The sequence below is a fragment of the Lemur catta genome, chromosome 1, assembly GCF_020740605.2.
Source record: "Lemur catta isolate mLemCat1 chromosome 1, mLemCat1.pri, whole genome shotgun sequence".
NCBI lineage: Eukaryota > Metazoa > Chordata > Mammalia > Primates > Lemuridae > Lemur > Lemur catta.
Window position 1 is genome coordinate 102,969,781 of NC_059128.1, and position 16,473 is coordinate 102,986,253.

The following is a 16,473-nucleotide window of genomic DNA, read 5'->3' on the forward strand; positions in this document are numbered from 1 at the left end:
TTCAGGGAGGTGCCTCAGGCGATGTGGAGGACCTACGGGAGGAGGGACAAGGCAGTGTCTGGCTGGGCAGGGACAGAGGGGCATATGGAATGCGCCTGGTGCCTGGGAGGCGGACAGAGGACAGGCTGAGGGATGTTCTTAAAGGGGAGGCTCTCATTCTTGTGGTTTTGTTTTGCTCTGCCCCACAAGTCTCTCCAGGAAGTAAGCTAGCTTTCTTAGGACTAGAGAAGTCACAGCCCCCTCTTCCCTGGGGAACCCGGGGTGTGGGCTGGGGCACTGGAGCAGAAATCCGGGCTGGCTCCTGAGGCCAGGCCTCAATGACTATTTTCTTCCCTCAGCCAGTGGACAAATGGTGACCCGGGTGTATGTGGGGAAGAAGCTGATAGTGGCCCCAACTCCTCTCTTGAATGGGTTATGAGCCCCCACCTGCCCACCATTAAGTTAACATATTTGCAGGACCGGCTCTGGCGTGCTTATGCCTCGCTTTCCTGGCGGCCCTGTACCCCAACTACAAACAGGAACAGAGAGCTCTCCACCCTGCCCCACCCCACCTCTGCTCCCAGGGGCTTTGAGACACTCAGGAAGAAGAACTTCAAATATTGTGACGGTCTGTGCCAGCCCCCAGGGCCTTGGTCCCTGCCTGGGCCAGCAGGAGGGGCATTGCCTCACGGGCCCCCCAGCCCACCCCACACCCCTCAGGCCCCCCGCTCACCACTTCTCTCCTATACATTGTAAACACATTTATTTGTCTGAGGTTGGCAAACCTCTGGTAAAAAGCATAGGAACGCAGGGCTCTCCTTCATGCTGCCCTGGGCCCCAGCTCGTAGGGCATGCAGGACGGAGCTGGGCGACAGTCCAGGCGTCTTGGGGAGCAGCAGGCCCTGCTCTTTCCCATTCCCCCCTCCCCGCTAGGCCGGGCCTGGACTGCAAGCAGGAAGGCAGCGGCCCAATCTCCAGACGCTTGGCTGCAGTGACCTCTTCTTGGAGGCTGTTCCTTCTCCTCCCACCCCTCGGATCCCGGATCCCGCCTTAGAGCTTAGAGCCCGAGCCATGTGCTTTGTTCCCTCACACAGGGACCAAGTCTGCTGCCGGCAGACTGTTTCTCTGGGTCCTGCCTCTCCCGTCAGGAAGCACACGGGACAGGGCAGGCCTGGCTCTCCTGTTGTCACTCCATGTACTCAGCTCAGGGCGGGGCACTCCGCTGGGGACAGGGATGGGCAAAGGCTTGTCCAGAGAACCACTGGAGAAGTACAGGGCAGCCTGGCCCAGCCTCTCCCAGCTTCCATCTGTGGGCTGTTGGCTGGGCCTGAAACATCTTAGGGCCTCAACTCCCCAAGGTGCAGACCAATGCCTCCTCCTCCAAGAAGCCCCCCCCAGCTTGGTGCCAGGCTCGGGGCTGGGCCAAGGATGGTCAGCCAAGGCTGCTACTTCAGAGCCTTGAGAACAGCCTCCAGCTTCATGGCCACAGCCAGGTCGCCCTTCACCTTCAGCCGCCCACTCATGTAGGCCCCCAGGGGCCGCAGCTCCCTGCACAACAGGGCCCGCAGGTCTGCCTCAGCCATCTCCACCACCACGTCAGGGATGCCATCAGGCACCCCATGTCCCACCTTTCCTTGCCCTGTGGGGAAAAAGAAAACTGCGTATTAGCAGAGGGACAGCTATGGGGGACGTAGGGGTTATCATGTCCCATTGGGAGGAGTAGAGAGTACTGGTTAAGAGTTCGGGTGCCAACACCCTGGGCTTGAGTCCTATTAGTTGTGTGACTAGTTGGAGCCTCGGTTTCCAAATCTGTGAAATGGGGATGATGACAATCTCTAAATCATATTTGAGATGTAGGTGAGGTAACGCGCAAAAGGTGCTCGGCACAGAGCCCTCCTGCAGGGCCCCTGCTGTCGGAAGCCCAGCCATCCGAGTTGTCCTGCTGATGGCGGGAGACCAAGGCCTGGATAATCGCTGTCCAGAAATGGTGTCTGAGCCCAACTGCTGTGGGTTCACCCCAAACCGTTGGCAGGAGCAGGGGTAGTCTAAAATAGTGCCATGGGGGAGGGTAACAAGCAACCTGGGTGGCAAGGAGGGCACAGAGGGCAGCCGCACCTGTAGTGAGGTCCAGGAAGTAGATGCTCTGGGTGCCACCAGGCAGGACGACATTGAATTGGTAGCAGGCCCCGACCTGGCTGACCAGGGCCTCGGACAGGAAGGGCTGGAGAGCAGTCAGCAACCCCTCGGCCACAGGCTGCTTCGGGCTGGGCCCAGCACCGACGTGAGCAACAGGCAGCTCAACTTCACTCACCATCTCCAAGGTGTCCGCTGGGGGTGGCCAACGGGGTTGGGGAGGGAGGCAGAGAGAAGGAGGTCACTATCACTCACTGTGGCCTCCGTACCTTCTGTGGCAGTTTTCTCTTATATCCCCTTCAGGCCTCTGTTCGACCTCCTCCTCTGCTAAAATGCTACCCCTGAATTTTCAGCCTGAACTCCCAACCCTGTTTGAGCTACTCCAGCCTCAGATGTAAAACCCTTTCCAGCTGCCCTTCTGGTGCTGTAGCCTCCTCCCATGGAGGCTGCCACAGGCCTCTACACACTCGCAGACATCTGGACTCTTCTCACTGCCTTAGCTCTAGAATCAGCGTGGGCCGAACGCCTGGGCTGTGCGCTGGACAGCAGGGCTTGGTTAAGGGAGCAAGTAGCAAAGTCTGTACTGGACACCAAGTGGGTGAGCACCTCCACCCTCCTCCCTGAGGCTCCTCACCTGGCCCTGGAGGAGGGGCGCCTCCTGCGAGGAAGTGCAGGGCCAGCTGCTGGAGGGTGCTGTCCAGGCTGGGCCCGGCCGGGCTGTCCTGGGGCGGCTGGAGCACAGCCTCCACTGCCAGCTCCACGCGGTCCACCTCCAGCCCCCAGGCCCTGGTCACGTCGTTGATCTCCAGCTGGAGGACAGTGTGGGGAGAAATGGAATTCATTCAACAAACCTTTCCTGAGCAACTTTTTTGGGGCAGGCCATGACGACCACGCGTGGCCACGGAGACACCACGCTCGCCCTTGAGCAGCTCCCAGCCAGGGACATAGGCAGAGGGCAACCACCACGCAGCTATGGTAAGTGCCAAGGCAGGAGGGAGGCGGTGGGGACCCCCCGCAGAGGGGGGCAAAGCCAGCAGGAGGAGGGAGTCTCCAGGTGGAGGAGGAGCCTTCCAGGCAATGGGACCAGCATGTGCGAAAGCCTAGACAGGAGAACCTGGAATATTCAAGGAGCTGGGAGTCACCAGAGTTCCAGTTAGCCGGATCCTCAGGTGTGGGCTGGGGACTGGAGACAGCTGAGGGGTCAGAGGCGGGTTGTTCCTGCTCGCTTGGATTCATTCCAAGGCAACAAGGAGCCCCAGCAAGGAGTTTAAGCAGGGAGGTGACGGAGCAGACTTGCTTTCTGGAAAGATCCTGCTGGCTGCTGTGTGGACACTGACTTGGGGGGGCGGAGGGTGGAGACATGGAGACCAAGTAAGACATCATTTTAAACTGCAGCCAAGACATGCTGCAGATCTGGTACAGGACAGAGGGTGGGCTGGGAAGCCCAGATGCGCTGAGGGGGACACAACTCTGCCAACCGTGCCGAGCTCCAGCAAGATGCTAGAGAAGCACGACCAAGGGCCCAGAGCTGCCTGGCTGTGCGGCACGGGAGGGCCATGAGGGGGAGGAGGAGTCAGGTTTCTGGCGTGGGTTCCTGAATGGACCATGAGCGTGGCATTCACCTAGAGAGGACACACAGCCGGTGAGAGGAGAGAAATGATTTTTTTTTTAAATACTGTAAGCTTGAGGTGTCTATGGGAGGGTCAGCTGTCCAGCAGGCAGCTGGAGAAATGGGCCCAGGGTGCAGGAGCAGAGTGTTGTGAATAAGCGGTGTCCAGAGGTAGCAGGAACCCCCAGGTGGATGAGCTCTCCCAGCAGGTCACAGATGAGGTCACAGAGTGGAGGAGGAGGAAGAGGACGCAGAGGTGGCTGGGCTGCCAGGAGCTGAAGTAAGGGAGGGGCTGAGAACTGAGAAGTGCCCACTGGGCTGGCAAGTAGGAGGTCACCATGATGTTGGCCAGTGCTGTCTCAGGAGCCTGAGAAACCCAGACTAGGAGTGGGGGTATGGGATGGAAGCCTCGCAGAAGGCAAGTGGAGAGGGGGTGGGAGCAGACTGGGGCAAAGGGAGGGCTTGTTTCTATGCAGAAAGGAGAGGAGAGAAGCAGGGTGAACAGAGAGGGAGGGTGTCCTGGGAGAGGAAGGGGACCCAGAGCACTGCAGGGACGGGCCTCAGAGGGAGGAGGGATGCAGGAAATGAGGCAGAAGAACAGCGCGGAAAGTAGATGGGTTTGAAGGGGTGAAGCTGAGGAGGCTGAAAGAGTGCTCATCCTCCAGTCCTTCCTGCTGTGCTGCACAGCGATGGGGGGATGGGGGATGGGGGATGGGCGGGGCTGGCGGAAGGCAGCGAAGGGGTGACCCAGCCCAGCCGCCTGCAGCACTGGTGGGTAGGGAGTGGGTGGTGGCTAAGGAGGGTCCAGCAGATGAGAGGTGGGGCATCTGCAGTCCCTCCAGATAAAGAGTAGGGGAAAAGGAGAGTAAGAATGAGAAATGTATACTGGAACCAGGCTTTGAGGGTGGTGTGCTGGATTTTCTGAGCTTTTTTTTCAACCGCAGGCACCGACCCCACTCTACCAGGCGCCAGCTCAGTCTGGGCAAGGGGCCCTAAATGACTTGCACATCCTGGTGTGAGACTGACTTCCCCAAACTGCCTCTCTCCTACCAAAGCAATGTGCAACAAGGCCAAGATCAATTTTCTCTTCCTAAAGGTGAATTAATATGGGATGTGGTTTTATGATAAACATTGTTATCCATTTGTTATCTGAGTTGTGCTATACTGAACACTGGGTTGTGGGGGGTGGTGGAGGAGGCAGGGGAAGGCCAGGTGGTCTGGCTGTGGCTCCGCTCTGCCCTTGATCATGGTCAAATTATTTCTGAGGCCTCCCCTTCATTCCCTTGGTGGTGGGGGGCCCAGGATGGGGACTCTGGAGGGCCAGGGAAGGAGGCTGGCTGGTTTCCTCCCTCCAAAATAAAACGGTAATTAATACCAGCCCTCTTACAGCAACAATGTGACTGCTGAGACACACGGGGGCAGACAAAAGGACTCTGTAAACCATAAGATGCTATCCCACGACAGCTATTGTTAGGATCACAAATAGTATTTTCGCAGGCATTTCACCTGGCTGGCTGCTGCCAGTTTGCTTCCTGAAGTGATGGGGCCTCCAGGACTGGCGTTTATCCCACTCCCTCTGGGGCCTCTACCCCAGGTCCCCTGGGGAAAGCGGAGCTCAGGGCAATGAGGGAAAACTCCACCCACGTTCCCCTGTCAGGACCTGGGAAGAAGCACAAGTTGAAGTGGCTGCAAGGACATGCTGCCACATGTGTTTTTATTTCTACCCCATTTTGTAGCAGCAGGGATTTAAGGTGAATTCATGTAGATAATTTCCCATGCTCATGGAGAAAAGGCAGGAAAAAGATCCCAATGTCCTCATGTCCCTTTGTTCTGTTCCAAAAAGGAAACCAAAACCTAAGAATGCACATGCTGCGCCGCGGGCGTGGAATTCCCCAGAAGGTGGCTGGGCTGGGTGAGTCTGTTTCCTTCACCCACCTGCCTACGCCGTGAATCAGATCCGGAAGGGGGACTGCAGAGGCCCAGTGCCATCATGGCAGAGCAGTGAAGGGCACAACCTCAGCAGCCAAAGGCAGGGCCCCAAGAATTTCTGCTGGGGCCACTTCCCCTTCTCAGGGAACTTTTGCCCAAGATCGCTATGGTCTGTGCCCACCTTGTGTTCCTCAACTCGTAGCCCCACCCAGATGCTGGCTCTTCAAAGGTGGTTACACTCTTGGGACACAGAGTACACTGAGTCCAAGAGGGCTGTGAGGCTTTGCTCACAGTGACTGCAGGTGGAGCCAGCCCCATCCCAGCCACCGAGCCCTGCGCGGAGCTGCCTACCAGGAGCTGGTCGCTGATCCTGAGCTTCTCCATCTGGATCTCCTGCAGCGGTCTCTTGAGCAGGGCCTTGGTCATGGCGTTCTGGGCTGTCATGCGCGTGGCTGTGTTCAGGTCCTTCACAGTCATCACCGACAGCACCGGGTCCCAGATACGAAACTGGACATCGGCTCCCACGGACAGCACAGCCCCATCCTTGGAGGCCAACTGTGGGGGGAGGCCGTGAGAGAGGAGACACTCAAGGGGCTGGGGCTGCAGGGAGGTCAGGTCCACTGGGGCCACCCAGCATGACCGACCCACCTGGAGCCTGGCTCCTCAAGGGCAAAATGGTATCCCCAAGTATGTGGGGTTAAGTGTAAGGTACAAGGACATCCTCCGAGCCTCCATCCATTTTCTGTTCTCTTCCCCTCCTCCCCTCCAGGGGCCAAGGTCCTTGCACCCACAATACACTCTGCACAAGTCCCCACTTCCTCTGTCCAGAGCAGCTGAGAAGCCCCTCACCTTGCAGGGAGGGACGTTGAAGGCTCGTGTCCTCAGATCTACCCTCTGAAAGGAGTCAATGAAGGGCAGGAGGAGAACCATGCCAGGGCCCTGGGGTGTGCGGATCCGACCCAGGCGGAACACGATCATGCGCTCATAGGTGGGCACGATCTGTCCACAGTGGCAAGGGAAAGGGTTGAAAATGGTCAGCTGGATGGCAATGACGTTTGCCCAGGCCCCTTCCTCCCTTCTCCTCCCCTCGCCTTGGTCACAGTCAGGTATCTTACTTCTGTTTTTAGATGAGAAAACAAAGGCTCAGAAAGGTTAGGTGACTTGCTCAAAAATCACAACGCCTAAATGAAATAAGCAAAGTTTGAAACCAGTTCAAAGACCAGTAACTCCAAACACCACGCATCTCAAGCACCACACTGCACTGACTTGATCCTTAGAGAAACTTCACCTCTGTGGTCTGAGCTAGACATGACTCACACCAGAAAACTGTTTGCCCTTGGATTAGTTAGGAGAAAAGCCTGGGCTACAATAATAACACCCTCGGGCAAAGGACTTTGCCAACCATCTTCAGGTCCTTGGAACCCTTAGAGAAGCAGTTATGTCCCAATTAAGAAATGAAGGCCCAGAGAGGCAAAGCAAATTGTCCAAAGTCACACAGCATTTGTTTCTGTGGCAGTTTTAGGAGTAGGATCTAGGACCTTCTAAGGACTCCCTTCCAGACTACACCAAACCCAGAGGCTTTCTAGAGAAGCTGACTGTTGCCTAGGGCCACACAAAGGGCCAGGCCTGCCTGACCTTCTACCTTCACCCCAGGTTTTAGATATGATGCTGAACTATAGCTCTAGTATTCATCTTTTTCCCAACTGCACCACCCTGTGTTGAAAACCAGGCCTGAATTCCTACTATGCATTAAATCCTGCTGGGCCAAATTGGGTGTTTTCATTTCTAATTTAGCTTAACCAAAAAGGAGGATGATTTGACAAAGATATTTGTGCACACCTTAAAGCCAGTGTCCAGACCCCAGAAATTGGGAGTTTAGGTAGACTTGTTTCTTCCCCTTACTGGCTCCCAGTATGACTCTGGACAAGTTTGAGCCTCAGTTTGCTCATCTGAAAGATGGGAATGAACAATCCTTGCCTAGCCCATTTCACAGAGGTGTAATAATACAGTGTTTGGGGAAAGTGGGGCAGAGGGAAAATTCATTCATCAATGCCAAAGCTCTCAGTGTGGCCCAACCACCCTGGGGACTGACCCCACCAGCCTTACCTTCAGGGCAAACCAGCCAGAAATTGGGAAGGTGACCAAAAGCAGCAAGAACCCCAAGAAACTGATGAAGCCATGGCAGAGGCAGGAGGGCCAGCTCTGGGGTGCATCTGGGGGCAAGAGAAAAGAGCAGTCAAGGAACACCAACCGGGCCTGGCAGAAAACCTGCAAGTAGAGTGAACTTGGTCAAGTGCACCTTTTGCACACCTTCCCCTTTAGAGGCTCCCTTCTTCTCAGGGCTCTCAATTTGGCCCTTTACCCAATGCCTCCTTATCTTTGGGCAGATGCTAGTTAGGGATTGTTCCCTTCTCCCATACATCGACACTAATCTGTCCCAAGTCCAGCAACCCTCACAAGGCCTCACTCTCTGCTAGGCAACAGCCATTGAATCTGAGAATCCAATCCATGTGATGCTCTCCTCACTGGACTGAGCAGGGGTCAGTCTCCTCATCTAATTTATATTGCCCACCCATACCTGGCACAGACCCAGGAGAACCTGGGCATCTGTAAAAGCGCTGGGGTGAACTGAATGCTGATGGCATAACACATTCCTCCTCTACCATCAGCTCAGAAGCCTGCTTTCAACCAGTCCTTACAGAGACGCCTTGGCCTACAGGGATATAGCATTAATGGCTCATCATAGGAGCCACAGATGTTTTCTATCCCTCACCCCATTTTAATGCCCTACGGACCATTCAAAATGCATATTTCAATTCAAGCAATTTGTTGGGGAGTGGGGACTAGGAGAATGAGGCTCATCCAAGCCAAAGGTCCAGACCCTGGAGAACCAGGAGCCCAGGACAGGATTGGAGCTGAGGCAGCTCCAGAATCTGGGAGGAGGTTATTTGCTGCTTTCCTTCTCCTCCCAACCCTGGATAGGAAAGCAGGAGCCTCTGCTCCATCCTTCCAGGAAGCCCATGTCCTCTGGGCTCTCTAGGCCCCAGGGCACGGAGGCTCCAGCTTTCTGCCTGGCTCTGATCCGTGGGGACTCCGTAGGAAAAGCATCCTTGGATAGGGGCAGCTGTCAGTACAGGAGGGCCAGGGAGGGATCGAATCCGCCAAGGTTTAGTGGTCAGGCTGAAGACTGTGGGATTTGGCCTGTGGGCCGAGGGAGCCAAGGGACAAGACAGAACCAGGGCAGACACAACTGGCAGTTGAGGGCCTGCCTTTTTGGTCTATGTATCTGGGAGATGTCCTGTCCTCGGGAAACAGGGAGATGCTTGGTCCCAGGGCTTGTAGAGGTGCCCGCTAGGGTGAAGATTGTTCCATTTCTCTGTGGCAGGTGCCCTTAGAGAGGCCGGTGGCCTCCGCTGCCTAGACCTCGGTTTCTTTCTATGAAAAAATGGAAACTTGAAACCTCTGGCCAGGCCTAAAGGGCTGATAAGAGCCAACAAGAAATGTGGTGGGGCAGGTTTTGGAGGATGGGAGCTACGCTGGCTCTGGGGCCAGAGCCCCAGGACCCTAGGGGAGACCAGCGCTAGCACCCCAGTGCCCGGTGAAGCCCCCTCGCCACATCGTATCCTTTTCTCGGCCCCTCCGCTTAGGGTTGGAGGGCGCCAGGCCGGCCGACTCCTTAGAGGCCGAGAGTTTGGGCCTGGGGGTGCCGGCCGGTCCCCGCTGAGTCCGCCGTGCTGGGCGGCCACTCACCGGCCCCTGTCCCCACGCCGCCCCGCTCCGGGGACAAGCAGCCCTTCTGCGAGCCCAGAAAGCCGAAGCTCGACTGCTGGAAGCGGTCAAAATCCCCCAGGGGCAGCGCGCGGTACCCAGACCGGCCGAGCATGGCTCTTGACAGGGGACACGCCCCGCGCCCCTGCGCAGTGCCCGCCCTGACCGGCTGGCCTTCACACGGCCCCGCCCCTGCTGGCCGCGGCTTCCGGCTTCACTTGCGCGGCTGCAGGAGGAGAAGGCCGTCCCGAGCTCGCTCCCGCCGCCGCACAGCGCCCCCTGTGATGGGAGGACCGAACTGCGGCCCTGGCCGGGGGGCGTGGTCTGCGTTCCGGGAGCCCCCAGGGGTCATCGCCGCCTTCTCCCTGCTCCTACTTGGCCTTAGAAAAGCGGGAGGGGAAGCTGGGCTTCTTAAGAGGAATCGGTCTCCAGAATCAAGGAAATGCTGTCGTCAGCCTTCTTAGCACTGCTCTCTAAGCGCACACCCTGGAGGGAGCGTGCCTTATCTAGACTTAGGGTTTCTCCAGGGCGTGGTCGGCAAGTTACTCCTCTTTGTGTCCCCCAGAGCTCAGCAAGCAGGGCCCGGCATAAAGCAGGCCTCAGTACTTATGTGTTGAATGATGACAGCCAGGTCATTGCGGTCAAAGTGGAGCGGAACGGCCTGGACTGTAGCGCAAAAAGAGAAATTTCATATGCTGACCTCAGGGAGCATGTCAGAGTGAGGAGGAAGGGCATAGCACACAGCTACGGGGCTGGGGGAGGCAGGGAGATCATCACAGCGGTGGGTCCCTCAGTCCTGCAGGTCCAGAAACAGCTGCCCCTTGATCCAGGTACCCAGAGATAACTTGCCACTCCATGGCTTGAGAAAACCCAAATGTAAATTGTGAATTTACTCTGAGAAGTGTTAAGTTCCAACAGGAACTTGGGACAGGCTGGGAGCAGGCTGTCTTCCAAAGCAAGCAAAGAAACTAATAAAATTTTCCCAGTGCTGCCTTCTCAGCCACCCCCTCCACTCCAGCCCCCCATACTGCCAGCCCACTTCTGGTCCCTTCGCCGGTGGCTGCCCACCATATTTGGCTTTTCCCACTTTGGTGGACTGATTCTAAAGGCCTGGGGGTACTGACCAGGCTGCAAAGTAGCCAGGTTCCTGAGGCCTCTCACAGTCCCTGGGAAGTTGGGTCTCCCCTAACCCCTGCCCCTCTACCGGCCAGACTGTAAGCTTTACAAGAGCAAGGCCCTGTCACCATCTCTTCTAGTCTAAGTTCGAACAGAGCACAGAATGGGTACACAGGGGCCAGCATAGTGGTTGGGATGGTTTGAAGTTTGAAGCTGGGGCACTGGCCCAGTATGGCCACCTGGAGCTGGGCTCCTTTTCTCTCAACAGTTGGGGGTCTGGCATGCTTCACCATTGGCCAAGAAGCCCTACTTTGCTCGCCCCTCACCCCCTTCATACCTGCTGCCAGCTCTCCCCCTCCCTCCCTGCCTCCAGGGACTCACCAGCCTTTCCAGCTGCCACTCAAGGTATCGCCCTGTTCCCTCAACCCCAGTCAGTGTCCTCCCAGTGTCTCTGACTCGGGTCCCCCCTCTGCATCCTAGACCAAGCCACCTGCTCCTAGGTTGTCAGAGGGACTGTCCCAACATGCACAGTTGATCATGTTGTTCCCTGGTTCTAAACCCTTCACCCACTCTACCACCCACAGAACTGGTCCCAGCTCACCCCTTAGCCGTAATTTCTGACGAGTCCCCTCTTAAATGTGAAAATGGCCAAACTTAGTTCCTGATCAGGCTCTCTTGTTTCAAACCTCCGTGCCTTTTGCAAGTGTCCCCACACACATCCAGGAATCCCTGAATCCCTGATGTGCATTCCTGAATCCCTGAATTCCCACAGCTCCTTCAGGTCCCAGCTGAGGGATCTAGTTTCCAGAAAAATCTCCGTTTGGGGGCTTCTCGGAAAACAGGGGCCGCGTGTGGTTCATCTCTGTGTGCGCGGCTCCCAGCTGGAGGTGGCACGCAGCTGTGCCAGTGTGAGCTAAACGAACGGATCAAAGCCGGGTTGGGACCGCCTCCCTCCCGGCCAGCTCTGCCTCTGTCCTTGTACCGGGGCGGGCTGTGCGCCTGCTCCTCTCCGGCCCCTTCCTCCTCCCGGCTCTGGGCGGGATTTCAAATCCGACAGTCCGCCTCTCTGCCCCGGGAACCGCCCCCTGCTCGGGTCTCACTTCCTCTCGGGAGGCGGGCCCGGGCCGGCACCGCCCCTTTCCGAAGCTCGTGGGGCTCAGCCTTCCTGGCTCGCGCCTCCAGTTCAGCTTTTCCTTCCGTCCTCCGATATCAAAACCGAGAATCGAAACTACGCTGGAGTCCATGCAGCAGGAGCCCGCGCCATCCCGGTCTCCGCGGCCCCAGCGGGACCCCGCCTTGTCCCACACGCCCACCATGCCTCCCCCGGAGACCCCCGCAGAAGGCCAGCCGTCCAGCCCCAGCCCCAGCCCTACAGAGGTACTGTTGAGTTCGGGGATGGTGGGGTCAGGCTTTGTGGGTTTGCTGTGGTAGGGGAAAGGGTGAGAAGAGAGTGGGTCTAATGCGCGACTTGGTCAAGTACCTTAAAGAGTGACACAAAGAGGCAAGAGCAGACACCAGACGCTCTTGTCTGGGACAGGGGTAGAGAGGGTAGGATGGAGTAGAAAAGGGGACCAAGATGAGTTGCAGGGGGCCTCTCTGGGTTGCGGCTCTCCACTGAGCAGTTGGGTAAGATGCCGGAGTCAGGGGCAGCGGGACAGGGCTCCCTTGCCCACTCCGGACCTTGCCGCTTGGCTCCTGCCTCAGATGAAGGAGCACAAATCGGAGAGAACAGAGGTTGTAGCCTTGTTGCGCTGGCCTGGAGCCAGGGGAATGCCCCGGGCATGGCAAAACTAAAACCCAAGTTCCCAGATCAGAGGTGGGAAACTGGCCAAGGCCTCCCGGCTCTTGTGATTTCTCAGAAATCCTCTTGGAATGCTCTTCCTGCCCTCCTCCCGCCGCCATCCCCCCCCCCCAAAGGGACTACTTAGGTCTCTCGCTCTGTGTCCTTCCAGCCTCATCAAGAAAGTACAAATAACACTATATTACAGTAACTTTTATTATTAGCATTATTGTAATTAAGAACAATATTGCTTAACAATACAAGTTAACATTTTTTGAGCACTTCATATGTGCCAGGTACTGTATTTAAGTGCCTTCTTTTTGCATTTTTTTTTTTACTGTGGTAAAATATATGTAATGTAAAAGTTACCATGCTAACCATTTCTAAGTGTACAATTCAGTGGCAGTAAGTACATTCACAGTGTTGCGTAACCATCACTACCATCTATTTCCATAACTTTTCAATATCCCCGAAACTCTGTACCCTTTAAGCTGTAGGGGAGGAAAAAATGTCTTCTGTCCTAGGTTCCTTGGCTGGGCTGTGAGTTAAATTGACATAAGACAGATTAACAGGGGAAAACCCATATTTAATTATATACATACACTTGCGAGTCCCACAAAATGTGAAACTGAGAGTCAGGTGGTTGAAACTATCTAGATAGCATCCTGAGGTGCTGAAGGGAACAGAGGTTGGGGACTGCTGGGGGTGGTGGAGACAGGTTATGATAGGGCTGGGGAGGAAACTGGTGGTGAGTAAAAGTTGTCTGGCTATGCAGATAAAAAGTTCTCAGGTAATAAAAGTTGTCTTGGAGCAGCTTTCTTCTGCTGTAGATACTTTTACTAATGTAGATTTCCTTTATAGATGTAAATTTCTTTTTTTTTTTACAAAAGGACAGCTTTTCAGCACTATTCCTGGGCCTGCAGTCTCTCAGAATAACCAGCTCAAAATATGCAGAAAAAGATATTTTTGGGGTGGCATATTCTGGTCTCCTACAGTCATATTTTGGAGTGGTGTGTCCTGAGTCCCAACAAAGCAATAGCTCCTCACTTTCCTCTTCCCTTAGCCGTTGGTAACTTCTCATCTACCTTCTGTTTCTATGAACTTGCTTTCTAGATACTTCATTTAAGTGGAGTCATACAGTATTTCTTTCACTTAGCATAATGTCTTCAAGGTCCATCCTTGTCACATGTATAAGAATTTAATTCCTTTTTAATGCTCAATAATGTTCAATTATATGAGTGGCCATGTTTTGTTTATCTATTTATCTGTGGATGCTTGGATTATTTCCACCTTTTGGCTATTGTGAGTAGTGCTCCCATGAACACTCGTGTACAAGTATCTATTTGGGTCCTTGTTTTCTTTCAGGTCTTTTGGGTTTATATCTAGGAGGGGAATTGTTGGGTCATATGGTAGCTCTATGTTTAAGTCTTTGAGGAACCCCCAAACTGTGTTAAGTACTTTATATGAGGTTGGTACTTAGTGTATCTACCTTCCAGACTGAGTTCCTTGAAGGCAGGATGTATCCTGCACATTCCTGTATGTCTGGGGCTAGTACTGTGCCTGGTGGGAAGTAGGTGGTCAATCAGTTGTGCTCTAAGGCGTGAGTAAATGGGGACATTGAGGTGCTGATAAGCCAGGGTTTTGCATCATCCAATGTCAGGAATGGAATATGAGGTCTCAGTCTAGCCTTTAGCCATAGGGTTGGATAGCTGGTGGGTGGGGACGCCTGGGACTTCTCTAGGCCTCACCCCTGTTTCTGGTCTCCCAGCAATCCACGGAGGAGCAGGAGGAGGAATTCCAGTTCCTGCACTGCCAGCGCTGCAAGGTGGAAGCCAAGTGCCCCAAGCTGCTGCCTTGCCTGCACACGCTGTGCTCTGGATGCCTGGAGGCACCGGTCACAAAGTGCCCCATCTGCCAGGAACCCTGGCCCCCGGGCTCTGACTTGCTGCCCTTGGATAACGTCTTTTTCGAGAGTCTGCAGCGGCGCCTGTCGGTGTACCGGCAGGTCATGGATGCGAGGGCAGTTTGCATCCGCTGCAAAGAGTTGGCGGACTTCTGGTGCTTTGAGTGCGAGCAGCTCCTCTGTGCCACGTGCTTCGAGGCCCACCAGTGGTTCCTCAAGCACGAGGCCCGGCCCCTGGCTGAGCTGCGCAGCAAGTCGGTGCATGAGTTCCTGGATGGCACGCGCAAGTCCAACAACATCTTCTGCTCCAACCCCAACCACCGCTCCCCTGCGCTGACCAGGTGAGGGGGCTGGCGCGGTGTGGGGTGGCGGCTCAGGGTGGCGTGGCGCATCCTGAGAGCCAAGTAGAGTCACAGCTGGGGACAGGGAGCTTCTAGGGCCTTGCAGCTCAAAATTTGGTTTGCAGACATGCAACATCTGTAGAGATGACCACAATTTATGCTACTAGTCCCCACGCAGATGGATAGTAATACTTTCCAATTTCCCCTTCTAATAAATAATGCTGCAGAATCCTCTTTGCACCTTATCCAGTGATTTCTTTAGGATATATGTTTAGAAGTGCTATTGCTGGCTGGGTGGGGGGGTATGAAAATTCTACATTTGATACATGTTACCAAACTGCCCTTTAGCAAGTCTTAGAGTAGAATTTTCTGTAAGCCTAAGGGAATCTCAGTAAGGCTAGACTCTAGGATCAGATGCAGGTAGTTTTATTAATAGTTTCCATCTGAAAAGTCGAAGCTGTAACATCCGGTAGTGCTATCTGCAAATGTATGAAAAAAAAGTCAAATCCAGTTATTATTTTTATTAAACCGATTTTAATTCAGTTTCTAAATAGGTAATATATTCAATTCATATGGTTCACAAAATTTATAAGGATAGAGAGAGAGAGCAGAATCTTCTGTCCATTCCCATCTGCCTAATCCCCAACACTTCTCCCATCCACAGATAACCATTGTTACTAGTTTTGATTTTGTCACAGAGCTTCTTTTTTAATATATACCCAGATAGGAGTAGTCCTATAAGGTCTTCTTTGCCCCTCTTTTAGCATAACTATGTGAAGTTTTGACCACCCAGAAATAGATGGCTTGTATGAAGTTCTTCCGTGTACTGCTTCTTAGGGATCCACTTGCAAAGCCAATGTGTTCTTCACGGGTTCCTGCCACAACTCAGAGCTACATACCTGCTAAACTACATACCTGCTAAACGGAGTGTGGCTCGTTTCTTGTTTCCAGATCTATTCCCCCACTGCCAGAATAAGCTTTCCCCTCAGATTCCTCAACAGCTGATATTACTAGTTTAATTTGCATTTCTTTGCTTATTGTTAAAGTTGAGTGGCTTTTCCATTTGTTTATTGGCCATTGTGTTTCTTCATCTGTGAATTGCCAGTTTAGGTCCTTTGCCTGTTCCCCGCCCCTTTGAGGAATTAGTATCTTTATTTGTACAAGCCTGTTACAGTGCAAATGTTATCCCCTCCCCCATCCCCCATGTTGACCGTTTGTCATTTCACTTAGTATGTGGTATCGTGTTTAAAATAAATCTCTAGGCCGGGCGCAGTTGTGGCTCACGCCTGTAATCCTAGCACTCTGGGAGGCCAAGGCAGGCAGATTGTTTGAGCTCAGGAGTTCAAGACCAGCCTGAGCAAGACCAAGACTCCGTCTCTACTAAAAATAGAAAGAAATTATATGGACAGCTAAATATATATATAGAAAAAATTAGCCGGGCATGGTGGTGCATGCCTGTAGTCCCAGCTACTCGGGAGGCTGAGGCAGGAGGATCGATTGAGCTCAGGAGTTGGAGGTTGCTGTGAGCTAGGCTGACGCCACGGCACTCTAGCCAGGGCAACAGAGTGAGACTCTGTCTCAAAAATAAATGAATACATAAATAAAATAAATCTTTATTTTATGTACTCAAATCCATCATCTCCTTCTTTATCGTGTCTGGCTTTGATGCATCCCAGGAGAGCTTTTTCCATGTCAAGATTAAAAATATTCTTTTTCATATTCTATTTTAATAATTGTTTTGTTATTATACTTAAATCTTTAATTTGTGTAGAATTTATTTTTGTGCATGGTATAAGAGAGGAATCCACCTTCGTTTTTCTCTCCAAATGGAAATCCAGTGGTCTCAGAAGCATTTATTGGATAGTCCACTCTATGCCCTTTTTACCATGTACTAAACGCCCATGTAGTCACTGGT

The 16,473-nt window shown here is 53.9% G+C and overlaps 2 protein-coding genes and 1 long non-coding RNA gene across 18 annotated transcripts in view; 2 read left to right on the top strand and 1 right to left on the bottom strand.

Annotated features, from left to right (window-relative positions):
- Positions 1-725: 725 nt before the first annotated feature.
- Positions 726-11,496, bottom strand: STOML1 (stomatin like 1). Of its 5 annotated transcripts, XM_045531730.1 has the most exons (7): positions 9,401-9,644; positions 7,757-7,863; positions 6,500-6,649; positions 6,002-6,205; positions 2,747-2,921; positions 2,095-2,307; positions 726-1,618 (listed from the first exon to the last, which is right to left on the bottom strand). In XM_045531730.1, the coding sequence occupies exons 1-7, from the start codon at positions 9,531-9,533 to the stop codon at positions 1,425-1,427; spliced, it is 1,176 nt and encodes a 391-aa protein (XP_045387686.1). In that variant the 5' UTR covers positions 9,534-9,644; the 3' UTR covers positions 726-1,424. The 5 variants fall into 5 exon arrangements, with proteins under 5 accessions (XP_045387686.1, XP_045387693.1, XP_045387676.1 ...); XM_045531737.1 differs by lacking the exon at positions 9,401-9,644 and adding an exon at positions 11,136-11,496 and having other exon boundaries at positions 1,526-2,307; XM_045531720.1 differs by having other exon boundaries at positions 1,526-2,307; positions 9,401-9,622.
- On the top strand, positions 2,228-4,869 carry LOC123624144. Its single transcript, XR_006730074.1, has 2 exons — positions 2,228-3,087; positions 4,666-4,869. It is a non-coding gene; the product is annotated as an uncharacterized LOC123624144 (long non-coding RNA).
- A 175-nt stretch (positions 11,497-11,671) lies between the features above and the next one.
- Positions 11,672-16,473, top strand: part of PML (PML nuclear body scaffold) — a 53,110-nt gene continuing 48,308 nt past the window's right edge. For all 12 annotated transcript variants that reach the window (XM_045531821.1, XM_045531801.1, XM_045531772.1 and 9 more), the window contains exons 1-2: positions 11,672-11,911; positions 14,083-14,558. In XM_045531821.1, the coding sequence (XP_045387777.1) occupies positions 11,777-11,911; positions 14,083-14,558 (611 nt within the window). In that variant the 5' untranslated portion in view covers positions 11,672-11,776. The remainder of the gene's footprint in view (positions 11,912-14,082; positions 14,559-16,473) is intronic.

What these genes read in the sequence shown, in the direction of transcription:
- STOML1 (XM_045531720.1), bottom strand. Translation starts at nt 9,533, where the DNA reads ATGCTCGGCCGGTCTGGGTACCGCGCGCTGCCCCTGGGGGATTTTGAC. An exon ending in CGGCGTGGGGACAGGGGCCG is followed by an intron (nt 7,864 to 9,400) that starts GTGAGTGGCCGC and finishes TCTTGCCCCCAG; the next exon opens with ATGCACCCCAGAGCTGGCCC. An exon ending in GGATCAGCGACCAGCTCCTG is followed by an intron (nt 2,922 to 6,001) that starts GTAGGCAGCTCC and finishes ACTGTCCTCCAG; the next exon opens with CTGGAGATCAACGACGTGAC.